The 27,880-nt window shown below is 39.2% G+C and overlaps 1 protein-coding gene across 1 annotated transcript in view; it reads left to right on the forward strand.

Annotated features, from left to right (window-relative positions):
• BIRC6 (baculoviral IAP repeat containing 6) overlaps positions 1-27,880 on the forward strand; it is a 338,471-nt gene that overhangs the window by 154,443 nt on the left and 156,148 nt on the right. Inside the window, 6 exon segments of the mRNA XM_030557127.1 lie at positions 1,445-1,701; positions 3,759-3,867; positions 5,241-5,462; positions 21,223-22,003; positions 23,362-23,505; positions 26,372-26,501. Of these exon segments, the coding sequence (XP_030412987.1) occupies positions 1,445-1,701; positions 3,759-3,867; positions 5,241-5,462; positions 21,223-22,003; positions 23,362-23,505; positions 26,372-26,501 (1,643 nt within the window).

The raw sequence follows: 27,880 nt of genomic DNA on the forward strand, positions 1-27,880 counted from the left end.
TTTTTCTTGTTTTAATTTTGGGTTGAACTGAAAATGAATTTTTTTTTTTTGAAATTTTTAGTGAATCAGTCTAAAAATTTTGAGTTTGATCAAAACAAAACATTTTCCTTAAATTTTCATCAAAATAGAAATTATTTTGTCAAAAAGCAGTGGAGGACTAGATTCACAAAATGACATGGGTGACGAGTCCTATAACCTTTAGCGCAATACTTAGGGAAGGCACCTGGGATATTGGAAGACTTGGGTTCAGTTCCCCCTCTACCTGATGTGGAGCTTGGGTCTCCCACCTTCCAAGAGAATGCCCCAGCCCCTGGACTAGGAAGTATTCTCTTATAGGTCCATCTCATTCTCTCCTGTTGAAGTTGTTCCACTTTTTATAAATAGTCAGTCATTGATGCAAGGGTACTTAAACTTCGATGTCTCATCCTAGGTGAGTGCTCTACCCACCAGGCTATAGAGTTATTCTTACTCTTTCTGTGGCTCATTGACTATTCATTGTTATGAAGGATTAGGAATTGTCTCGATGATCCCAGGAAATTTGGGATTTTTTCTAATATAGTTTTGATTTGAATTGTCTTTCAAATTTTAGAGTAACTTAGGTGAAGAAATAGGAAAACTAAATTTAAATTAGATACATAAAGAAGACTTCTATAAGCAAAGTTTAAAGGATGATTCAGTTAACTGTGAAGCAATTTTTGCAAATTTAGAAAAGCTAAATATGCTAGCCAAATTTTGCTATTACTATTATATTTTGTGTGTAATTTTAGTTCATCATGTACTGTTCATGCAATGAAAAACTGATATATAAAATAAAAAACAAGAGTGCAGAGTTAAGTTGTCTGCAACCTCATCTTTTTCAGGTTAATTGCTTTAAATGGAATTAGTTATTTTGTTCAAGATGAACATTCTAGTAAGTTTTTAATATTGGATGTTACATTTTCTATTATTTTTCTTTTAAAAATATAAGAAACAGATGAAATATAAACAAAATGTGTTACAAAATGTACAGCAAATGAGAGAGGGCTCCAGATCTGTTAAGGCTTACTGTAATCTAAGATAGCACTTATCTTAATTTATTATAGATTTCCTGACAAATTTCATAATTTACCTCCTCCTGGTTCAGGCGAACTATATTAGCAGAATGATAAAATTGCACATGTAAGCACTCAAAATAATTTTTTCAAAGTGCCAAAATGAAGTTACAGGCATACGTTTAACTCTGTAACAGTTCAGTCTTTAATAATGTTTGTATACTGTTGCTCCAATACGGTATCATTCATTTAACCTTGCACTGCCTATTACAGTACTATCCAATCACAGATATTTATACTTCTCTTCCTGTTGTACTTCCCATCTATAAAGGTGTTTACTTGATTTAAGGTTGAGATACATCATAATTATGACATACACTAACTCATTCTAGCTCTTTTGTTTACTATTTCAGTATTGGATGGTTAAGATTATTGCATCACTGCCTCACTCACATAAGTGATTTAGAAGGAATGATGGCTAGTGCTGCCGCACCCACTGCCAATCTGTTGCAGACATGTGCAGCCTTACTGATGTCACCATACTGTGGTATGCATTCTCCAAACATTGAGGCTGTGCTTGTAAAAATTGGGTTGCAGTCTACTAGAATAGGCCTAAAACTGATTGACATTCTTCTAAGAAATTGTTCCGCATCTGGGAGTGATCCTGCAGGTGAGAATGTATTGCTTTGCTTTCTTAGTTTTTTTTTAAAAATATTTGTCCTTCTAAATCTTGCAACTTCTTTTGTGGTTCATGTAAATGTGTAAGTAGTTGGTTGAAATTTACAAATTTAAAGTGCAGAATCAAAATCTTAAAATTGCACATCACACCATAATTTTATGTGGTATACAGTGCTGTGCTTTTGAGTGTCAATGAGGAGGCTCTACCACAGGGGTTCTCAAACGGGGTTGGTTACACAGTTGTAGCGAGCTGTCAGCTCCATGGGGCTGACTGCCCCAAGTCCACATTATATTAAATAATAAAAAATATACTAAAATTACCCCCCATTTTTAAATTTATAAGGGGGGGGTCACACTCCAAGACTTGCTATGTGAAAGGGGTGACCAATACAAAAGGTTTGAAACCACTGCGCTAGCCCTTAATTATCCTTCAGTGGTACAGCAGGATTACCAGCACAAAGAAACCCAGATTATAAATAAAAGAATCAGCAAATAATCAGATTAATATGCTTGGATAAATATTCAGGACACAGGAACTGCAATAGCACAGGTGTACATAAAACCCCAGTTGCAAACTGTGTTAAGGAATAGTTAAGGCTGAGTATGTCTAAGTAATTTAAAATAAATTTTGGGAATGTTGTGATTATCACATAACTAAGCCTTGTTAAACCAAGGAAATTGAGAGTTATGGCTTAATTTATGGAAATTATTTTTTTTAACTTGTTTGGATTTTTTTTTTTTTAAATGTAACCTAATTCTCAGTTGCCTGCATGTGAAACTTGATTATGGAATTATTGCAACATTCCTGTTATGTTTTTACCTTGAATTACTCATTCATTAATGTACATGAATATTAAATAAACCCAAAGAGATGGTTGTCACATGATATTTCTAATGGTTAGAGGATTTAGTATCAACTTGAAGTCACTTTTTTTATTTTCAACTTTCAGGGTCAGAATCATCCATACACGCTTTGTGCCACTCTTGTAAAACAGCCAGAGTATACTGGCTGGTAAACCTGGATTTACAGTTCCTTGGCATTGACTGTGCAACCCAGGATAGCCAGAATATACACCCAGTTTTCTCCTCTTGCTTCAAGTAAATAGGTCTGGTGAGAGAGAGAGTTTTTAAAAAAAAAAAAAAAAAAAAAGTATTAATGGTCACTTTTGCTGTTTATATTTTAGCTGAATGTTTCTATCAGCAAAGGCTAGTGTATAGATTTGTTTTCTTCAGAGAAACTCGAGGAGTAGCCCACTTTAAAAATGGCTGCCATCTCCTATTCTGAACAGGATTTAAATTACGTCCTGTCCTCGTTAACATGCCCTGTTTCAAAATGGCCACCAAATCTCATTGTTCTCAGTGGAAGGGAAGCTAAGATGCTTTAAGGTAAGATGACAAAGTTCCCTGTCCTGTCAGGAAGTGAAGAAGAGCACTTTGAGGAGCAGGTTATGGTGGTGGGCAGTTTTGCTGAGAATATCCTGTGGCATTAGTCTAATGGAGAGCAATAATCTCAAAATGGATACCTAACTGAGGGCTGCAAGTGGTCTCACTATTCCTGAGAGCAATAGAATGTGTCAGTCATTTTGGAAGAGGGAATATCTTCATTACATTTGCTGAAGAAACTCTGTTATGAAGAATAACAAGAAATTACTATCACTACTTAAAAAAATCATTAAATATGATATATGCACAAGATTTTAATGAGTTCTAACTATATGGGAAGTTTAAAGAATGGTATTCCACTTCAGAGGTAACTTAGAACAAAGTGACTACATTGTAAAGAACCAATTTTTAATAGATAAATTAAAGAATTTACTTGTAGATTCTCAGAACATTTTCTGCGTACTCACAGGTGGTATGGGGGAGGACATGTGGCATTCTTTATGTATTGAGATTGAATCCTTGCTTTAAATGCAAAACTAACTCAATCCTAGTATTGAGTTATAATATACTTGCTTCCGTAATTGTGTCCCATGTGCACTTTTAAAAACAAAAAAATTAAATGAGTACTTTTACTGTTAATTTTTTTCCTTTTGTGTGTGTGGCAAGATTTGAATAGCCCTTTACTTTTTGGAAGACTGAATGGCCTGTCTTCTGACTCTACAATAGACATTCTCTATCAGCTGGGAACAACTCAGGACCCTGGAACAAAAGACAGGTAAAATAATTATTTGAATTGTTAATGTCTTTAAGTATTAAAATAATTGTTTAAAAATGATTACTTAGTTTTCTCATTATGCTAAAAAAAACTTTTCTTGTATCCAGTTTGAAATATCCTGTGAGCACAGAACTATAAAGAAACTTCTAGTTTTGCATTTTCCCTATCTTTGCATTCTCTTCAAAGAATGCTTAGTAAACTGGGGACAAGAAAATATACTTTTTAATATGGCTAAATGTATGTATCTTGGAACAAAGAATATAGCCCATACTTCTAGGATGGGAGACTCTATCCTGGGACCTGGAAGAAGATTTGGGGGTCATGGTGGATAATAAGCTGAACATGAGCTCCCATTTTGATGTTGTGGCCAAAGAACTAATGCGATGCTTAGGTGCAGTGAAATCTCGAATAGGACTGGAGAGTTTTTATTTTACCTCTGTATTTGGCACTCATGCCGCTGTTGCTGGAATACTTAGTCCATTTTTGGTGCCTACCATTTAAGAAGGATAGTTGATAAATTGGAAAGGGTTCAGAGAAGAGCCATGTTGCTGATTTAAAAAATTAGAAAATATGCCCTATGGTAATAGACTCAAAGAGCTCGTTCTGTTTATCTTAACAAAGAGAAGGCTAAGAAGTGACTTGATTACTGTCTGAGTATCTATGTGAGGGATAAATATTTAATAATGGGCTCTTCAGTCTACCAAATAAAGGTGTAACACATCCAGTAGCTTGAAGTTGAAGCTGGACAAATTCAGACTGGAAATAAGGGGTACATTTTTAACAGTGAAAGTAATTAATCATTGGAACAATTTTACCAGGGGTTGTGATGGATTCTCCATCAGACACTTTTTTTTTTTTTTTTTTTTAAATCCAAGATTGAATGTTTTTTCTGAAAGAGCTCTCTAGGAATCATTTTGGGGAAGTTCTATGGCGTGTATTATTTAGGAGGTGAGACTAGATGATCAGTGGTTCCTGCTGGTCTTGGAATCTATGAATCTGTGAAACCCTTTTCTTCCTTCTGCTTAAATTAGCTGTTACTTACAGGTGTTTAGGTAATTTTTCTTCCATACTGATAAGGATGCAATAGCTCTGTTGCTTCCCCTGCATTTTGCTCCCAAAGTTTAACAGTTTGAGTTTTCCCCCATACACTGTGTAGTTATTTGTAATTTTATATTTACAATTTAAAACATAAATTTTAAAATCACTTGTTTTTTAAATTATTTCCAAGTCCTGAATTAAGTCTTCTGTGATTCTCCTGCATTGGTTAGTGACATCCCAGGTATTACAAATGGGGCAGTTAGCTGATCTGTTTTATAGGTTCCTACTGCTGATTGATCTTCTGTTATAACATGCTACGCATTTTTGCCTTCTAGAATTCAAGCCCTGCTGAAGTGGGTCAGTGATTCTGCAAGAGCAGCTTCCATGAAAAAAAATGTCCGGATCAGTTATATCTGCCCAAACAGCTCAACAAGAGAGTATGGTCTCTTGATGCCATCTCCTTCCCATTTGCACTGTGTAGCAGCAATTTTGTGGCATAGCTATGAGCTACTTGTAGAATATGACTTACCAGCATTGCTGAACAGAGAGCTCTTTGAGTAAGTAATGCAACTAAAATATTTCACTATATGCAGTCTATAACTTCTGTTTTTCATTTATTAAAAGATGATAGGCATTTTGCTGTTTCCTTATGCAGTAATAGTGGAATACTAATTTATATGGTGCTTAATATATTATGGGTAATGAAAAGGTACTGTACTACAGAGAAAGCCAGAGAGATGACTATAAATAACATGATATTCTAAAATTATTTGGTAGTAACTGTAATAGGTGACCAAATTGTTCATTTACTCCATTTACTTTTCTTTCAGTATCTGTGACATCATTAAATGGCTTTTGTGGCCTTATTTTTAATATACATCATTTCTGAAACTTCTTATTAAACAATTTATATGTTTTTATAGTTATCAAGATCCAACATTTGTTTTCATTTCTGGGGCCACAGTTATTCATGTACAACAATGTAGAAATATTGTACTGCAATTGCAGTATAGTAAATCTCCAATATTAAGAAGATTGAGTTTCTCAAGGAGCCATATCCTTATATTTAAAACAAGAAATGAAATTTCACGTTTTAATTAGTGAACTAAATTTTTTCTGTAGTTGACATTTTTAAATGGAAAAGCTAGAAAATGTTCTTTTGTAGACAGCCCAAGTAATCAAGTTGGAATTCAGCTTACTTGTTTAGCCAGACCATGCCTGAGTTGCTGATTACAATAACCATTTATTTCAGGATTATCTTCAAATTAAAAAACCTAATTAATATGATCAGAACTTTAAAAAACAAAATAAGCGTTCTCGGCTAGCAACCACAACATGTTGGGTAATGTGCAAGCAGAAAGGAAGACACAGTTAGAAATGCTGTAACAGGACTGGATGCAACAGAGTTTCTCAGATGAGGACCATAGTTACTAAAAGTGTCTATCTCATAGGCTGGGTCCAGTCCATGCATGACAGAAGTACAAATTGGAGACTGTATTTTGGCAACTAACCAAATACTGAGTAATTTTCAAATGCAGAGTGGTAAAAATAAAGTTTTTATGGGAAATCTGTGCATGTTCTCCAGTGCTTAATCTATATAGAAAGAGGTGCTTGAGCTCAAGCAATAATGATTTGGTTCTCTGAATAGCATGACCTTGCATGTGAATTAAGGGCCAAACTCACCAGTACACTCTGGTGCCTTTAGACCGCTCTAGTGTTGCAAAGTAGCTGTAAATCCATCTTGACTGACCAATACTCACTGCTGTTTTGTGCTGCTGTGCTGGTGAAACTGCCCTTAAATTTATAGTTAAAATTAAAACGTGTTTGGTCGATAGTATCTTCGAATCATTCAGGATAGCATTCTTTTTTGTGGGGGTTAGGTATTCATGTATGACATCTTCAGTATAAAATCCAAGGAAATTCTCAGATAAAAACTACTTTTTGACGGAGTTATAGCTGGGGGTATATACCTATAGTTTAAGGGTAAAAAATTATTGCTGTAAGCATGTTAAGGTATGTAAATACGCAGTTAAAGCACTCAAACAATTTCAACTGCCCTGTAGTGATGCCATGCAGTAATCATACCATCAGGATTGAGGATTTTTAGTTTATTTGGTCCTTGTTAAGATTAAACTAATTTTTAAATAAACATTAGTTTTTCTTCTTTTTTCCCCCTTATGGATCTCTGGGGCAGACTTGAGGTTGTTTTCATGATCTATTATTTTCATACTTGAACAGGATAATAAGGTGATAAATAGTAGCCCGCATGGATTTGCCAAGAACAAATTATTCAAAAACAACCTAATTCCCTTCTTTGATTGGTTTACAGTCCTAGTAAATTGGGGGGAAGCAGCAGACATGATATATCTTGATTTTAGTAAGGCTTCTGACATAGTCCAACAAGACATTCTCATAAACTAGGAAAATGTGGTCCAGATGTAATTACTGCACAACTGGTTGAAAAAGCATACTCAGAGTAGTTATCAACGGTTCACTGTCAAAACTAGGAGGAAACGTATCTAATGGGGAACTGCAGGGATCTGTCCTGGGTCTGGTAGTATTGATCATTTTCATTAATGATCCTCTCCTCTCCATTATCCTACTTACTAGGGAGTAGGTGGTATTGCATACACTTTGAAGGACATGATTACAATTTAAAACTACCCTGACAAATTAGAGAATTGGTCTGAAATCAGTAAGATTAAATTCAATAAAGACAAGTGCAAAGTCCTACACTTAGGAAGGAAAAATCAAATGTATAAATACAAAAGGAAGAATAATTGGCTAGGATGGGAGGCAGGAAGAGAGAACCTGGCTAGGCTTCCCCAGACCCAACACATGGCTCCAGCAGTTATCTTCTCCACTTCCTTAAGGATAAGTCTTCTGCTGATGCCAGGTAATGTCACTAGTCATGTAGCTCAAGCTATGCTGCAGTGTTGAAGGCTCAATGTTCAAGCAGTACAGATTATGACAATTTTCAGTGTGGAGGTGTTAGCGGCATATAATTCATTTTTACTGTTTTCCTTTAAAAAAACAAAATCAAACAAAAAACCCTATGTTAAGATAGTTAGCTGCAAAGTCAAGTATTCAGTTAGGAAATGCTAGATTTATGATTGCCTGTGCAATTTAATTCAGCCCTCTTGTTCATATGCATTCTGATATTCTTTAATCACATGTTCACATACTATTCTCTCTCCTCCCCGCCCCCTCCAAGACCCCACCTATTGGCTTATAAGTAGCTATTTAAATGTGGAAATAATACAAAATTTCATAGGGAGTCAATGTAAGGAAATTGATATAGCTGTGTTTAGTTAATTAAGTCCTTTTTAAGAACACGGATTATCCTCTAGGTCAGCATATCTCAACCTTTTTGATACCAGGGACCGCCTTCCTCAACTCTGTCAGGGAGATCTCAGGGACCAGAACCAGTCCACGGACTGGTCATTTAGAAACACTGCTCTAGGTAATTAACAGCTGTAAGAACTTGAAAACAAAAAATTATGTTAAATTTTGAAAAATTAAAACTGAAAAATCTGTCTGGTTGGCAGGCTTAGTGCATTGGTTAATATTATGGAGACTGTAGTAAGAAGTTGTTTACAAAACATGAGTACACTTTATTTATAGACTTTAAAATGCAGCTGTTTTTGTATGTGTCTTTGGGTACATACATGTATAATTCTAAATTACAAGTTCTTCGAGTGCTGGTTCATATATGTATTTGACTATGGGTGCGTATTTTGTCCATGTGCACAGAGTCAGAATTCTTTGAAAGTAGTGTCTGTTGGTCTGTCCACGAGACTTTGGTTTCCTCATGCCTCCAACTGAGGAGATAAAGGGCAGAGCAGACCAACCGTCTTTCCAGCTCCTTCTTATAGCTGCATGACCTGGGTCAGACCCTCTAGTCTCCGGAGCTTCATCTTCCTCTTTATTGTTCAATCTGCATATATGTGGTATGTATAGTTTGTGAATAGTTCAGAATTTCACTCTAATGCTAAAACTTAACTAAAACTATAGTCATCTATCCCAACCTTCTCCTTCCTGGTATCCTGTTACGAGTATTGGACTCCAGGCTTCGAAATCTGTGCTTCTTGCCCACACCTTCTCAGTCAGTCAGAAAAAACCATCAGTGCTGCCTATATTTCCTCAGTGAAGCTCATATCATGGCAAGGTGCAGTATCTGCCACACTTTGCCCAGTTGTACTCTTGAAGAGCACAAATTTTGTCTCTAAAAGCTCCTCATAGAGAGCCAGTCATGGAGCAGCAGTCAAACTCAAGCCAGGCCCCACCTCTTCCCATACATCAGCCTGACTCAGCAAAGAATGTGCCTCCTGCCACAAGGTCCAGCTTAGGAGCAAGGGAGTCTACTCCCACAGATCCCAAGTTGGGATCTTGTTGGAATGATGTGGAGCACTTTCATAAACATAAGAGCAAGTCATCCTCGTAAGTCCTCTTCAGAGAAATCCGATTCAACCATGCCTAAGCCGAGCAAGTCTTCCAGCTCAGCCCGTGAGGATTTAGAACATCCTAAGTCTGAGTCATGACAAGAAGCCCTACAAATCCAGGGCTCTGTCATTACAGGACTGCACTCTGGCAGCAACCATACCTCCGGTATCAATCATAGACTTTAAGATCAGAAGGGACCATTATGATTGTCTAGTCTGACCTCCTGCACAACGCAGGCCACAGAATCTCACCCACCTACTCCTGTAACAAACCCCTAGCCTGTGTCTGAGCTATTGAAGTTTTCAAATTGTGGTTTAAAGACTTTAGGATGCAGAGAATCTTTCAGCAAGTGACCCATGCCCCACTCTGCAGAGGAAGATGAAAAACCCCCAGGGCCTCTGCCAATCTGCTGTGGAGGAAAATTCCTTCCCGACCCCAGATATCGCGATCAGCTAAACCTAGAGCATGTGAGCAAGACTCACCAGCCAAACACGCAGGAAATAATTCTCTGTAGTAACTCAGATCCCACCCCATCTAACAGCCTATCACAAGCCGTTGGGCATATTTACCACAAAGATCAATTAATTGCCAAAATTAGGCTATCCCATCATACCATCCCCTCCATAAACTTATCAAGCTTAGTCTTGAAGCCAGATATGTCTTTTGCCCCCACTGCTCCCCTTGGAAAGCTGTTCCAGAACTTCACTCCTCTGATGGTTAGAAACCCTCATCTACTTTTAGTCTAAATTTCCTGATTTACCAGTTGATATCCATTTGTTCTTGTGTCTGCACTGGTACTGAGCTTAAATAATTCCTCACTGGTATTTATCCCTCTGATATATTTATAGAGAGCAATCATATCTCCCCTCAAACTTCTTTAGCTTAGGCTAAACAAGCCAAGCTCTTTGAGTCTCGTTTCATAAGACTGGTTTTCCATTCCTCGGATCATCCTAGTAGCCCTTCTCTGTACATGTTCCAGTTTGAATTCATCCTTCTTAAACATGGGAGACCAGAGCTGCACACACTATTCCAGATGAGGTCTCACCAGTGCCTTGTATAACTGTACTAACACCTCCGTATCTCTACTGGAAATACCTCACCTGATGCATCCTAAGACTGAGATTTTTTCACAGCCATATCATATTGGTGGCTTGTAGTCATCCTGTGATCAACCAATACTCTGAGGTCCTTCTCCTTGTATTACTTCCAACTGTTGCGTCCCCAGTTTATAACAAAAAATCTTGTTGCTAATCCCTAAATGCATGATCTTGCACTTTTCACTATTAAATTTCATCTTTTTACTGTTACTCGAGTTTACGAGGTCGTCTAGTTCTTCCGGTATGATATCCCAGTCCTTCTCTGTATTGGCAGTACCTCCCAGCTTTGTGTCATCCGCAGACTTTATTAGCACATTCCCACTTTTTGTGCCAAGGTCAGTAATAAAAAGATTGGTCCCAAAACAGATCCCTGAGGAACTCCACTAGCAACCTCCCTGCAGCCTGACAGTTCACCTTTCAGTATGACTCGTAGTCTCCCCTTTAACCAGTTCCTTATTCTCCTTTCAATTTTCATATTGACCTCCATCTTTTCCAATATAACTAATAATTCCCCATGTAGAACCGTATCAAATGCTTTACTGAAATCGAGGTAAATTAGATCCACTGCATTTCCTTTGTCTAAAAAATCTGTTACCTTCTCAAAGAAGATCAGGTTGGTTTGGCACGATCTACCTTTTGTAAAACCATGTTGTATTTTGTCCCAATAACCATTGACCTCAATGTCCTTAACTACTTTGCTCTTCCATTTTTTTCCCCAAGACCTTGCATACTAAGGATGTCAAACTAACAGGCCTGTAGTTACTTGGATCACTTTTTTCCCCTTTCTTAAAAATAGGATCTATGTTAGCAATTCTCTAGTCATACGGTACAAGCCCTGAGTTTACAGATTCATTAAAAATTCTTGCGAATGGGCTTGCAATTTTATGTGCCGGTTCCTTGAATATTCTCGGATGAAGATTATCTGGGCCCCCGATTTAGTCCCATTAAGCTATTCAAGTTTGGTTTCTACCTCACATGTGGTAATATCTACCTCCATATCCTCATTCCCATTTATCATCCTACCATTATCCCTAAGCTCCTCATTAAGGACTGAGGCAAAGTATTTGTTTAGATATTGGGCCATGCCTAGATTATCCTTAACTTCCTCTCCATCCTCAGTGTTTAGTGATCCCACTTCTTCTTTCTTTGTTTTCTTCTTATTTATATGGCTATAGAATCTTTTTATATTGGTTTTAATTCCCTTTCCCCAACTCTGCATGACTTTTGGCCTTTCTCACTTTATCCCTACATGTTCTGACGTCAATAATTTAGCTTTCCTTGCTGATCGCTCCCATCTTCCACTCCTTGTAGGCTTTTGGCTTTTTCTTAATCACCTCTCTGAGATGCTTGCTCATCCAGCTTGGTTTACAATTACTGCCTATGGATTTTTCCCCCTTTCTTGGGATGCAGACTTCTGATAATTTCTGCAAGTTTGACTTGAAATAATTCCAGGCCTCCTCTGCCTTTAGATCCACAAGTTTTTCAGTCCAATCCACTTCCCTAACTAATTTCCTTATTTTTTTTAATTTTAGCCCTTTTGAAGTCAAAAACCATAGTTACAGATCTATTTTTCTTTCCATTTAGTTTGAACCGAATTAGCTCATGATCACTCGAACTAAGGTTGTCCCCCTACAACCATTTCTTCTATGATGTCTTCATTACTCACCAAAACCAACTCTAAAAGGGCATCCTCTCTTGTTGGTTCAGCAACTACTTGGTGAAGGAATCCATCAGCTATCGCATCCAGGAAAATCTGAGCCCTATTATTTTTATTACTAGCACTTGTCCTCCAGGCTATATCTGGGAAGTTAGTCTCCCATGACCACACAATTCCCATTAGTATTTACTTCATTAAAAACATTAAAGAGGTCCCTATCCATATCCAAATCAGATCTTGGTGGTCTACAACACACCGCAAGCACTGTTCCAGGGGAGGCTCGCTCTAATAGCTTTCTTCCCCAGTGTGATTTTTGCCCAGACTGACTGTCTTATCCATTCCATCACTTCTTATTTCAGACCATCTGAACTATACCTTCCCTCCCTTGCCATTCCTAACACAGGTCTTACAGAAAATTAGACATGCCAAGCCACAAGTCATACACAGGAGACAATAAGGATTTCATCTTGGTCGTTGATCAACTTTCCACCCTTTTCCAATTTTCTGACTCATGGGAAGGGCAGAATCAAACATTCTGCTCCCTAAGTACTGCATCTCAAGCCTGGGTTTTTGGATGGATGTCAACTCTAGATTGTTCATGCTCTTAAGCAGAATGAAATCTTTTCTGTTATTGGCATCCTATCTTCTCTCTTGTCAAAGTGACCTGTCTCTTCATTAACTCTTTACAGGTCCACCTGGCAAAACTCAGTGTGTACCACTCACCTTCACAGAGATATTCAGTTTTTGCTTTCCTAGTAGCCGATTTTGGAAAGGCCTAATCACAATCTTTCCACCAGTCAGGAGACCTTCTCCTCAGTGAAATTTAAGCCCTGTTCTTTCAGTACTTACTAAACCTCTCTTCAAACCACTAGCTCCATGTTCCATGTCTCTCCTGTCTATGAAGGTTGCCTTCCTTGTGGCCATCACCTCAGCCAGGAGAGCGAGTGGGCCTGGAGCACTGACGGCAGATCTAATTTATACCATATTCCATAAAGACAGAGTCTCATTGCGTTTATATCCTAAGTTCACTCCACCCAAGTAGTTTCAGAGTTTCACCTTAACCAGTCAATCCACTTACCTGTTTTTTATCTGAAACAGCACTCATCCGAAGAGAGGAGGCATCTTCATGCCAGGACTTAAATTCAGCGGGAGCCCACCGGAGCAGAGCTCCGATAAATATTTCAGATCCACAGGAGCCCTTGGCGTGCCCCCCCTCCCTCCCCAGGCTATACCCTGTAGAATTTAGAAAGTATAAGCCCTGTTTCATGCCCATGATGTATGGCAAGCCTTACATCTGAAAAGGACAAAGCCAATCAGAATATCACCGACGCCGGTCCTTGCTGTAGCAGAATGAGTCCAAAGTCACTATATCCTCTCGGAGGATCTCTAAATGGATCATGAGCTGTGTATTCTGCTATCGTTTGTCACATCTTTCTCCCCATTATAGGATGAGGGCTCATTGTATAAGAGCATAATTGTATGGCTTCAAGAAATACTTTTGACACTTGAAAAGCAGTATATGGAGTTCCTTTCACACATTTGTGAGACATTATGTTCTAGCACTGAACTATTCCCCTGATGCATCCTTTGGGACAGCGGTCTTTCAGATTGTTCTGCTGCTTGCATCTTTGCAACCTCCCTCCTACTTAAGTACTGTTTGACAATCGCCCACAATGGAACACACACAGAGACCAGCACTCAAAGTGAAAGTTGCTTAACTTATAGTAACAGGAAGTTCTCTGAGATCTGTGGTCCCCATCTGTATTCCATTACCCACCCTCTTTCCCCTCTGCTTCAGATTAACAGGATTTTTCGTAGAGAAGGTACTGGAAAGGTGGTTAGTCCATTCAGCCCCTTATCTCCTCGATTGCAAGCATGAGGAGAGCGAGGGATCATGCATACATCAAAGGATGCTGCTTTCAAAGAATTCTCTAACTCTGGGCACATGGAGCACATATCTACCCACAGTGGAATACAGATAGGGTCCATGCGTCTCAAAGAACCTCCAGTTACTATAAATGGAGCTCTACCAAATTCACAGCTGTGAAAAACACATCACAGACCATGAAATTGGTTTTTTATGTACTTTTACCCTATACTATACAGATTTCACAGGGTGTTTGCAGTATTGCCTCCTTTACTTCTGTGTTGCCTTCAGAGATAGGTGGCTGGACAGTGGCGGCTGCTGGCTGAGAGCCCAGCTTTGAAGGCAGTGCCGCAGCAGTAAAAGTAGTAATACTATAGACTCATAGGTCAGAAGGGACCAATATGATCATCTAGTCTGACCCCCTGCACAAGGCAGGCCACAGAACCCTACCCATCCACTTTTATAACAACCCCTAACCCAGGACTGAGTTATTGAAATCCTCAAAATTGGTTTGAAGACCTCAAGCTGCAGAGAATCCACAAGCAAGCGACCCATGCCCCACGCTGCAGGGGAAGGCGAAAAACCTCCAGGGCCCCTGCCAATCCGCCCTGGAGGAAAATTCCTTCCCGACCCCAAATATGGCGATCAGCTAAACCCTGAGCATGTGGGCAAGACTCACCAGCCAGCACCCAAGAAGGAGTTCTCTGCAGTAACTCAGTTCCCATCCCATCCAACATCTCCCCGCAGACCATTGAGCAGACTTATCTGGTGATAATCCAAGATCAATTGCCCAAATTAAACTATCCTATCATAACATCCCCTCCATATACTTATCAAGCTTAGCCTTAAAGCCAGAAAAGTCTTTTGCCCCCACTACTTCCCTCGGAAGGCTGTTCCAGAACTTCACTCCCCTAATGGTTAGAAACCTTCGTCTTATTTCAAGTCTAAACTTCCTTATATCCAGTTTGTACCCATTCGTCCTCGTGCCTACATTAGTACTAAACTTAAATAATTCCTCTCCCTCCCTAACGTTAATCCCCCTGATATATTTATATAGAGCAAGCATATCCCCCCGCAGCCTTCTTTTGGCCAGGCTAAACAAGCCAATCTCTTTGAGTCTCCTTTCATAAGGCAGGTTTTCCATTCCTCGGATCATCCTAATAGCCCGTCTCTGGACCTGTTCCAGTTTGAATTCATCTTTCTTGAACATGGGACACCAGAACTGCACACACTATTCCAGATGGGGTCTCACCAGCGCCTTATATAACGGTACTAACACCTCCTTATCCTTGCTGGAAATACCTCGCCTGATGCATCCCAAAATCACATTTGCTTTTTTAACAGCCGTATCACATTATCGGCTCATAGTCATCCTGTCATCAACCAATACCCCAAGGTCCTTCTCCTCCTCTGTCGCTTCCAACTGATGCGTCCCCAATGTATATCTAAAATTCTTATTATTAATCCCTAAGTGCATGACCTTGCACTTTTCACTATTGTATTTCATCCTATTACTATTACTCCAGTTTACAAGGTGGTCCAGATCTTCTTGAATAGTATCCCTGTCCTTCTCCGTGTTAGCAATACCCCCCAGCTTTGTGTCATCCGCAAACTTTATTAGCACATTTCCGCTCTTTGTGCCAAGGTCAGTAATAAAAAGGTTAAATAAGATCGGTCCCAAAACCGATCCTTGAGGGACTCCACTAGTGACCTCCTTCCAGCCTGACAGTTCACCCTTCAATACGACCCGCTGGAGTCTCCCCTTTAACCAGTTCCTTATCCACCTTACAACTTTCATATTCATCCCCATCTTTTCCGATTTAACTAACAGTTCCCCATGCGGAACCGTGTCAAACGCCTTACAGAAATCGAGGTAAATTAGATCTACCGCATTTCCTTGATCTAAGTAATCCTTCACCTTCTCAAAGAAGGAGATCAGATTGGTTTGGCACGATCTACCTTTAGTAAATCCATGTTGCAATTCGTCCCAATTACCATTGACCTCTATGTCCTTAACTACTTTCTCCCTTAAAATTTTTTCCAAGACCTTACATACTACAGACGTCAAGCTAACAGGCCTATAATTACCCGGATCACTTTTATTCCCTTTTTTAAAAATAGGAACTACGTTTGCAATCCTCCAGTCATACGGCACAACCCCCGAATTTATCGATTGCTTAAAAATTCTCGCTAACGGGCTCGCAATTTCATGCGCTAGTTCCTTTAATATCCTCGGATGGAGATTGTCCGGGCCCTCCAATTTTGTCCCATTAAGCTGTTCAAGTTTGGCCTCTACCTCAGTTGCGGTAATATCCACTTCCATATCCACATTCCCGTTTATCATCCCTCCATCATCGCAAAACTCCTCACTAGTCTTATTAAAAACTGAGGCAAAGTACTTATTTAGATATTGGGCCATGCCTAGGTTATCCTTAACCTCCATTCCATCCTCAGTGTATAGCGGCCCCACTTCTTCTTTCTTTGTTTTCTTCTTATTTATGTGGCTGTAGAACCTTTTACTATTGGTTTTGATTTCCTTTGCAAGGTCCAGTTCAATGCGGCTTTTAGCCTTCCTCACTTTATCCCTACATGTTCTGACCTCACCAAGGTAGCTTCCCTTGCTAATCCCGCCTTTCTTCCACTCCCTGTAAGCTTTCTGCTTTTTTCTAATCCCCTCTCTGAGTTGCTTGCTCATCCAGCTTGGCCTACAGCTCCTGCCCATGGTTTTTTTCCCCTTTCTTGGGATGCAGACTTCCGACAATTTCTGCAGCTGTGACTTAAAGTAATTCCAGGCCTCCTCCGCATTTAAATCCACAAGTTCCTCCGTCCAATCCACTTCTCTAACTAATTTTCTTAACTCTTTAAAATTAGCCCTCGAGAAGTCGAAAACCCTAATCCCAGATCTACATTTGTTTATCCTTCCATCTAGTTTGAACTGGATCAGCTCATGATCACTCGAACCAAGGTTATCCCCTACCACCATTTCTTCAATGAGGTCCTCACTGCTCACCAAAACCAAATCTAAAATGGCATCCCCTCTCATAGGTACTTCAACTACTTGATGAAGAAATCCATCCGCTATCACATCCAGAAAAATCTGACCCCTATTATTCTTGCAAGCACTCGTCCTCCAGTCTATATCCGGGAAGTTGAAGTCTCCCATAATCACACATTTCCCCTTTGTGTTTACTTCATTAAAGACATTAAAGAGGTCTCTATCCATATCCCAATCAGATCCCGGCGGTCTATAGCACACCCCGAGCACTATCTCAGAGGAAGCTCTAGTTGCTTTTTTTACCCAGTGTGATTTTTGCCCAGACAGACTCTGTCTTATCCATTCCATCGCTTCTTATTTCATTACAGTTAATCACATCATTGATATACAAGGCTACTCCACCACCTTTGCCTTTCTTCCTGTCTTTTCTAAACAGCACATAGCCTTCAATACCTGTACTCCAGTCATGAGTACTATTCCACCAGGTTTCGGTTATCCCTATAATATCCAGTTTCATTTCCTGCACCAGTAGCTCCAGTTCCTCCATCTTGTTACCTAGGCTCCTCGGATTAGTGTACAGACATTTTAATTTTTGGCATTTGGCGTCAGTGACATTCTTTCCCTTGTGGTGCACAGACCTTCTACCACCAGCATCACCCGTTACTCTGGTTTCTACTCCACTATTCCTCCTTGGATCAATTCTTTGGTCTGCAAGGATATCCCCTCTCACTTTGTTTACTTCCCTCTCCAGGTTATATTCCGGCGTGGAGATCTCCTGAACATCTCCCCCAACTTCCTAGTTTAAAGCTCTCTTGATGAGGTCGGCGAGCCTCCATCCTAGAATTCTATTTCCCTCCTTACTTAGGTGAAGTCCATCCTGGGCGAACAGTCGTCTATCCGTAAACACTTCCCAGTGACCGTACATCCCAAAGCCCTCCTTATAACACCAATGCCTGAGCCATTTGTTGATCGCCATAATCTTGTCACTCCTTCGTCGCCCTGCTCTAGGAACCGGCAGAATCCCACTGAAGATCACCTGAGCCTCGATTTCTTTGAGCGTCTTCCCCAGCCTGGCATGGTCCTCCTTGATACAGTCCAGCGAGTAACTAGCCTTATCATTCGTTCCCACATGAAGGACAATCAACGGATTCTTTCCCGCTCCCGCTAGGATCCTATTCAGCCTCAGGTCCACATCCTGTATCTTAGCCCCTGGCAGACAGCACACCCTTCTGTTCCCCCGATCAGGTCTAGTTACAGGCCTGTCTATTCTTCTCAGTAAAGAGTCTCCAATCACGTAGAATTGCCTTTTCCTGGCGACAGTGTGATTCTCCAGTCTATCGCCCACACCAGCTGGCCGCAATTCCTCTCGTTTTGTATTCACCCTTACAATCCTCCTAGGCCTCATACTTGGTGTCGCCTCCATTGACTCCTTCCCTCCTTCTGCAGGACTAGCTGCTCGTCTCTTTTTCCTTGCCCTCTCTCCTTCAGCAGCCTGCTGTGCTCCATCTTCATTTTCCAACTCAGCAAACCTGTTCCTGAGTTCTATTTCTCCATTACTGGCCCATCTTTTCCTCTGCCTGGTTCTCCTAGTCACTATACCATGCCATCCTTATTTTTGCACTGCTGCTGACAGTGGCGCTGCCTTCAGAGCTAGGCTCTTAGCAGCTGCAGAGCTTCCTGCAGCTGGGGGAGGTTCCTGGAGCTGAATCTGACATGGCCCCAGGAGTGGCCTCTGCAGGGAAAGAGGAAGTCCTGTCCCTCACTAGCCCGTCCAGGACCAGCAGTTAGATCCTGACATACGATAGGAGCCCTCAGCCAGGGCACCCACAGCTATGCCCTTCCCTGGCTCTGGGCCCAGCACCCCAGTACTTGGGAGTTAAAGGTGCCTTGGGCTGGTTGTGTGTGTGTGTGTGTGTCCGTGTGAGAGTCGGGGAGGTGACCATGGATCCCTTTGCCCCTCAACCACGGCACCCTGGGCACTCACTCACCTATAAGGCCAGCCCTCCCAATCCCAGAAGAAGTAAGGACCCCCCCATATTGTGCCACCCTCACTGTTGTTGGCGGCGGTGCTGCCTTCAGAGTCAGGCGCCCAGTCAGTAGCTGCTGATCTCCAGCTACCCGGCTCTGAAGGCGGCGCTATGGCCAGAAGCGGCTCAGAAGTAAGGGTGGCAATACTGTGATTCCCCCCATAATTCCTTTTTGGGTGGGGAACCCCATGGCCATAATACTGTGAAATTTCACATTTAAGTATCTGAAACTGTGAAATTTATGATTTTTAAAATCCTATGACTGTGAATTTGGTAAGGCCCTAACTATAAGTTAAGTCATTTTCTCATATATTGACTAATGTCAGCATAACTAAATAGACTCAGTCCAGGTAAATCTGCCCATAAATCTCCCCACAATCATCCTCATACATAAGCCTCAATGCACAGGGCATTGTATAAAGCTCTTCTGTAATGCCAACAGACTTAGTCTGGATTAACAGAAAAGCGAGTCCTGTAATTGAACCTTTCCTCTGTTAAGAGCATATTGCCTTTACTCACCACACATTGAAATCTCTGAACTGTTATCAAGATGATTAGTTCTGATTTCAATTGTCATGGCACAGGATAGTGAGAGTGTGTTTCTCTAGTAACTGGTACCATAAATCTGAAATATTAAGGAGAAAAGTCAACAATACCACCACCATTTTAAAGTACAAAATGGATCTCATGACAAATAATTTTGGATTAATATAATCTGTCATCTTTATATTTTCGTTTATTTTTCTAAAATATTTATTTTAATTTGGTTGTTTTTCATCAAGCCTTTACTTTTTCTCCGAAATTTCTCCTGTGATTCTTTTTTTGTTTGTTTGTTTCAGTTTGTTTTTTTTCCCCCTCTTCTCTCCTTTTCATTTTAATGTTTTTATTTTGGTGCATAGATACTACTTTTATTTTTGAGGCACCAATCAATCTAGATGGAAAGGGATACTTTCTCTTCTTTTCATTTATTATGAAATTGCCTAGAGCATTTCAGATGGACAGAACTTTGTAGTGACTGTTTAACAGGCATAGGATTGGTGATCAAAGAGGAAAAATGATTGTAAAATCTCACTCAGCCACATGTTATGCAGGCTACTAGTTGAACAGTGTTTTTCCCTTAGATATCTGACACCTAATTGCATGTATCATCTTTCAGGGTAGACATGAAATGAATCCTCCATCTATGACAGGAGTAAAAGTGGGCTCTAATTTCAGTTTGTAGGTCTTTGAAATTATCCCTACCCAATAAGATCTGAAATGCTAGTACTGAAATGGGATCTAGAGTATATCTACCTGTGTGGAGAGTCAGATCACTTTAGGCTATAGTATGAGAGATAATGAAACTCAGCTATGCTTTTTTTTTTTTTAAATAATTTGTCTACTTTGAAATAAATTATGTAAGTAATTAGTGATACAGTCCAGTGGTGTACTAATGGCATTTTCAAAAGTGGATGAGTAATTTAGGAGCATAAGTCCCATTGACTTCCTTCACCATTAAAAGCGGCTCTTCTGTAGTTTGTCTGCAGTCAAAGGATATGCATTCTTTTGAGTGGTTCTAGAAGAATAATTATATAGGTTTAATTTTATTAAATTGTACCCTATCTTCAATTGTAATTTTCTTCAGAAGAGCACTGAGAGTAGGGGTACGTAGAAAACTTCATTACGCTAAATCTACGTTACACTATTTTTCATTCTTCTATCCTAGAAGTTGTTTAGATGGTGCTTGAATAGAGAGAGTTATAAAATGTCCTGGGAACTTACTAAAATACTTTGAGATGTTTAAACTGCTTAATTGCAAAGTTCTTCACAAAGGTGGGTTACCTTATCCCCATATTTATGTGTTGCGTTATTGAGGTCACAGTTTGTTCAAGGTTGCATGAAGTAGATGGTACAGTTGCATGACTTGGGTCTCTTGATTTACAGCCCTCCTCTTCAATCTACTAGGTAATAGCTGCATTAAATATATCCTAATGAAATAAATTTAAATATAGTGATTTTTATGCAGTGTCCAGATTATGCTGTGATATCAAGTAGGCTAACATTCTCAGAAATTTGTTAATTAAAAAAAGTTCTACAAACCTCTGAATGTAGTAGCATAATGAAACTCATTTATAGTATCTTTGGAAAACATTTCTATTAACTTTTGACTAACAAGGTAAAAGGGAAAACGAGTGGCAAATTTTTGTTTTGGTGTGACTTTTTTTTTTTTCTTTTTCCCTCTTCTCCTCTAGGTCACTCTTTAACTGGTCTATGTCTCTTCCCTGCAACATGGTTTTGAAGAAAGCTGTTGATAGTTTGCTTTGCTCAATGTGCCACATCCACCCAAATTATTTTTCCTTACTCATGGGCTGGATGGGTATTACCCCTCCTCCAATGCAGTGTCAACATAGACTGTCTATGACGGATGACAGTAAAAAACAGGACCTTAGTTCATCTTTAACAGATGACTCTAAAAACGCACAAGCACCTCTTGCACTAACAGAGTCTCACTTGGCTACCCTTGCTGCCTCATCTCAGTCTCCCGAAGCTATCAAGCAATTATTGGACTCAGGTTTGCCCTCTCTCCTTGTAAGAAGCCTTGCTAGTTTCTGCTTTAACCATACTTCCAGCTCTGACTGCACTTCTCAGTCTGTGGATATTACCCAGGATAGACTCAGGAGACATCATGTTCCACAGCACTTTAATAAAATGCCTATCACGGCAGACCTAGTTGCTCCTGTACTCAGGTTTTTGACAGAAGTTGGTAACAGCCACATCATGAAGGATTGGTTGGGTGGTTCTGAAGTCAATCCACTGTGGACAGCACTTTTATTTCTGTTGTGCCATTCTGGTGCTACTTCTGGAGGACACAGTGTGGTAGCGCAACAGACCAGTGCAAGATCTACTTTGCTTTCTTCAACGGCAGGAACAGGACTGACCACTCAGCAAAGGACCGCAATTGAAAATGCAACCGTTGCATTCTTCTTACAGTGTATCTCCTGCCATCCTAATAACCAGAGGCTGATGGCACAGGTAAAAGAGCAAAACCTTAATCTGTAACTCTTATTATTTTTAAGTGGAAAATTTAGTTGGTACAAGATTTGAGAACATAAGCTTTTGTGGCTTAAATTTTACACAGGAAAAAAATAGCATATTGGATGATTAAGGGATGTCACTGTAAATTCTGCAGTATATATATTTTTTTATTTGTAGATCTGATTCTTTAATATGCCATTTAATGGAGACGGTTTTGCATCATGAAATATTAGCACATTTTGGGTTTTGTTTGATGGAAGAGAGATTAATTCTTCTGCCCACTAGTACAATATTCAGTATGCCGCATGGGTCCCTGTTTTGTCACTTACATTAAAGTACATTTCCTGTTTTGCTAACTCTATAAGAATGACACCTTGGTGATGTATTTCAGATCAGATTTGTCCAATTGTGCACTCTTAATCTGGAATCCAAAGATAAAACTGGTTGTATTTTGTCTCTCATTATTAAAAAAACTTTGCTTGCAGAGATGCTTGAGCAACTTTATTGCTTTCAGTGCAGTTGATTGCTGCACAGGTAACAGAGAGTAGAATGTGGCCTTGCATTTGGAATTCTGTTAACATATTGAGAAGAATGGAATTGCACCAGATGCTCTTTAGTAGCAACATGCTGGTGCCCTTTTTACTGTCTTGCACCTAAGTGGCTGTTGCTATTATGGGGAGTGTAGACAATTCACAGTAAGGAAAGTGTTCCCAGGGGAAATATTGCTTATAAGCAGTGGTTGCCCTTACAAGGTGATGCTTCAAAGAAACATCTGCTGTAGTTCATGTCCTGCTAGCCGTTAGCTCTGCAGTGCCAACAGGAGGAAAACATTTAAAAAAAAAAAAGCCTTAATTTTTATCTGTAAATTAAGTCTGAATACAAACTAGGATCAGATAAATTGTGTAAGAAGAGGCCATTTCCAGAGAAGAACTTCACCCAAGTATAATGAAATTCCTCCGTAAAGCAAAAAATTACTTTTCACGTTTTTGATACAACACCTAGTCAAGATTGATTTTCCCTCTCTATATTTTTGTCAGCTAGCCTTTGTTTTTCAGAATATTGCCTTAAATATAAACTTGAATTATTATATTGACTCCTATGCTGCTTTTTGTTTTTTTACTCTTAATTCAGTTTTAATTTTTTTTGCTCTTGGTAATTTGTTCATAGGTAACCATTTATCCTCCTCTGGTGATAAATTGAAGATGAGATCATTTAAACACTAATCTGAAAAATAAATAGCGGCAAATCTTAAAAGTTAACGGCCATGCTGCGCTATTAATGGTAATGCAGAGCTATATTTTACAGGTTTGTGCACAGTCCATATTCTAAAATTTTATCTAATCTTGCATTTGCAGGTTCTCTGTGAATTGTTCCAGTCGTCTCCTCAACGAGGGAACTTCCCAACATCTGGAAACATTTCAGGGTTTATTAGAAGGCTATTTTTGCAGTTGATGCTGGAGGATGAAAAAGTGACAATGTTTCTTCAGTCCCCATGTCCAGTAGGTCCTATGTGTATTTACATTATGTATGTCAATTCGATCTGACTGCACACTATTTTTACATTTTCACAGTTGATTCTGCTTTTTTAGCAAGCAATGACCACTTTCTTTACTGTATTTATTGCAGAATAGTGATAACTATTCTGTTTGGTGGATGTGGGGAGAGGATAAACGGCTTTTTCTAGATTTTTAATTTGCTTTATATCACTCTGACATATTTACATAAATGTAACATTTAAAAGAACCGCAAGTAATTCCACTTCTATCTGACACAACAAGTTATAGAATGCCTGGGATGGAAGGGGAATTGGTGGAATCATTGTTGTTTGGAGAGATGAGGTTTCTGGATTGAATCAGTTATCAGAGAAGTGAGTGGAGTTACAAACTTTTAGAGGGTCTCTGTTTGCTAGAATCTGGAACCTCTTTAGGGATGTCTGATAACATGTCTTATGAATTTATTTAGCACTTAATTTTCAGTGTTGTGTTGAATTCATTAGATGGTTCACTCAGATTCTAACTGTAGTAAATTGAAAGCTGATCAATGAATGATTAATGTTCACTGATTAGCAAACATCATTGTATAAATTTAATTTTGGTTGCCTGATATTGAAAGAAGTGGTGGCAATTGAGACTGCCAGTAGAAGCAGTGAAAACATACAAGAAAAAGTAGTATAGACATTAGAGTTTAGTAGGAAGAGAATTTATTTGCAAGAAAAATCTTTTGCCCTCCCCCCCCCCCCCCCCAAAGCCAGCCAGGAGCACTCACGGGTTCATAAGAAGGATGGTGACCAGTCCTACTGCACTGTCTGCCACCGGGGAGGGGAGAGGAGCAGATACTGCTCTTCACTGCTGCAGCATCGCGTCTACCAGCAGCGTTCAATAGATATAGGGTGACATTGAAAGAAGTCAAACAATTTCTTTCTCTTTTCTTTCACGTGGGGGGGGAGGGAGTGAATTGACTAGCTATTCCCTGAACCATGCCGGACAATGTGTTTGAACATACAGGCATTGGGAGTTCAGCCAAGAATGCAAATACTTTTCGGAGACTGCTGTGGACTGTGGGATAGCTGGAGTCCTCAGTACCCCCTCCCTCCCTCCATGAGCCTCCATTTTGAGTCTCTGGCTTCCCGTTACGCTTGTCACGCAGCACTGTGTAGCCTGTAGATTTTTTTTTTTCAAACGCTTTGGCATTTCGTTTTCCATAACGGAGCTCTAATAGAACAGATTTGTCTCCCCATACAGCGGTCAGATCCAGTGTCTCCCGTACGGTCCATGCTGGAGCTCTTTTTGGATTTGGGACTGCATTGCAACCCGTGCTGATCAGAGCTCCACGCTGGGCAAACAGGAAATGAAAATCAAAATTTCGCGGGCTTTTCCTGTTTACCTGGCCACTGCTATCCAGAGTGGTCACAGTGGTGCACTGTGGGATACCGCCCGGAGGCCAATACCGTCGATTTGCAGCCACACTAACCCTAATCCGTAATGGTAATACCGATTTTAGCGCTACTCCTCTCGTCGGGAAGCCAATTTAAAGAGCCCTTTATATCATTATAAAGGGCCTCGTGGTATGGATGGGTACGCTGCTAAAATCGGTTTAAACGCGTAGTGTAGACCAGGCCTGAAACTCCAAAGTCGGGGAAAGGGCTCTGATTTCTTACAGAAACCTGGATCCTGTTTTTCCATGGTTACAAGTTGATTACCTAAACTCATTGTTTTTGGCACTTGACTTGGACTCCATAGTTCTTGGGATATAGCTTTATTTCTTTTTACTCAATCTCAAACATCTGAAGAAAAAATCCTAGCATAATCTGGATGTGCACAGAACAATTAAAATATATTTGCAATATACAGAATCTTTTAAAAGATTGGGTTGCACATTTATATCTTTTCACCTAAACTACCTGGAGCAGTGTGTAAGTTAGCTCTAACTGGGTGGGTAGAGTAATCTGATCAGAAATGGCATTTACTGTAAAGGGTAGATCTTCAGAACAGGAAATATTCTACAGCGATGCACCCTTTAAACACTACAGAGTTCTCAGATGTCATAAAAAATTAGTTTTGACTAAATTTTGCCCTAGTGACACCCATCCAACCCCTCTGCTTTTGACTGGGTTGCACAGGAATAAACTGTCCCTGCCTTTGAGTTTTAGTAAACAATTCTGTTGATGAGCAAGAAGTAACAGAATAATAACTTTCTCTATGTGCAGGGCAGGGAGGATTTTGGAAAGCTAGGAGGGGTAAAAAGCAATTAAAATTTTTTAACTAAAGAAATCAGACATGAATTTAAATAGGGGAGGTAATTTGGGTTGAGAGGTGCTATTTTCAGTTATTTTAAAATAACTTTAGTGGTTTTTGTATTATAAAACCAAAGTACCAATTGCTAAATCTAGAATTACTTCGCTAACTAGATTTGATTACTTATACATGGTATGTGATCTTCAACTTTTTTTTTCTGTTGATTTTTCAAGAGTAGTAACCACCTCTGTGCAAAGCTTTTGGGGGGTGGGGGGGATGAGATTTCCTTTTACTTTCAAAAAGAAATTAAACCCAAGTACCTAACGTATCAGGTGCGTGCACACTGACAATGATGAGAGAGGGTCTTGTGCTGAACTTAAAAATAAAAACAAAGAACTACATTGGTTTATTTTCTGAGTGGTAAACAAAAACAGGTTTTTGCAGCAGTGTAAATTTTTTTTTAAATTTGTGATACATCATTTTACCTTACCATCTTATCAAGTTGGCATACTTTCAAAAAAAATTTCTTTTAGTCTGGAGAGTGATTTTACTAATATAGTTTAACAACTTGTCATGATTGATGGCCTTATTTCTGAATACTTGCAAGTAACTGGTTTTTATTTATTTTTAGCTGTACAAAGGTAGAATTAATGCTACCAGCCATGTAATCCAACATCCAATGTATGGTGCAGGACACAAGTTCCGTACTCTTCACTTACCTGTCTCAACAACATTAGCAGAGGTTCTTGACCGTGTGTCAGGCAAGTTTCAATACTGTGTATTTCATTCTGTAATGTGTTAAGGAAAATTGTGTCTGTTATATGTGTGTGATATCTGCATATTTGTAACAAAGTTTCAAAATAGACAGTAATCAAAGATTAAAGTTTTACTTTTTTGGGAACATATAACACAGGCTTTCCTCTAATTGTTGCGGTTTTAGATTGGACATACCATTCTTTCAACTTTACATAATAGATTTAGAGAAGGCAATCTTAGACATACTTAACAGTACAAAGCTTATCTTCAGCTGCCAGGCCACAAAATATATTACTATGCCTACATTTTCAATATTTAAAATATTTTCAAATTTTCTCCTGAGATACTTTCAAAATCTTATGAATATTTGAGTTCAGTATTCAAAGTTCCCTTTTAACTGTGCCTAAACTGAATTTTAAAAAATTCCTTACGGTGATCACTTGCTTAATGTTTATTGCAAGTTAAACGTCACAGAAATTATGTCCATGTGGAGTGTTTATACCATCCTTTTCAATCTAATTTATACTCATACATATTTACCTGCAATATAAATAATAATTTATCTATAAAATGGAAATTGAGAACTAATTTTGAAAGTTATCAGTAAAGTTGAAAAACAACAACAAACAAGATGGTCATGACTGAGGTATTTATTTTATCTAAAAATAAAATCCAAGATTTTCAGTCAGACTACGAGTAGTCTTTTCTATATTAAATATCTATTTAACTGCAAGTACCAGTTCAACATTTTGGAGAAGTGCAATCTTTATTAAAGATTCAGTGACCTTGTGCATGAAATTAAGGTTAAGGTTCACAATAAACAAACAAACATCACGGTGGCCTCTCAGGGGTCCTTGGGCAAAACCAGGACAATCAAGCCTGATGTTCCAAAGGAGAGAAACAAGCAAAGTAAAAAGTTCTTAAGCCCATTTTATATATACAATAAAGTTTTTTAAAAAAAAAAAAACAATCGCAATATTAAAAAAAACTTTAGTAGGTCATCTGTATTGCTAAGCTATTGTTGACATTTTAGAGTCGTCAAAGGAAATTTAGATACAATTCCTTCAACAGTTGCAACTCTGCCACATTGCACATAAGTGTCCATACGAAATACATATTTTCATACTCGTATGAATTTACAAATACTTAGCTGTAATTTTGGCAGTATGTACAAGTGTCTCAGTTAAAATTGCTCTGGGAATGTCTATATTTTCAAACTTTTTGGGTCAGATCCTCTGGTGTAGCTGTATTGACTTTGTGCATTTCAGAGAGGCTATGTTTGTTTACATCTGCTGATAATCTGGTGTTCTCTGTTTCTGTGATCAATCAGTGCTGCACGGACACTTTGGAAAAAGTCTTTTAATATACTGATGACCAGTAACAT

The sequence above is a fragment of the Gopherus evgoodei genome, chromosome 3 (genome assembly GCF_007399415.2).
Source record: "Gopherus evgoodei ecotype Sinaloan lineage chromosome 3, rGopEvg1_v1.p, whole genome shotgun sequence".
Lineage (NCBI taxonomy): Eukaryota > Metazoa > Chordata > Testudines > Testudinidae > Gopherus > Gopherus evgoodei.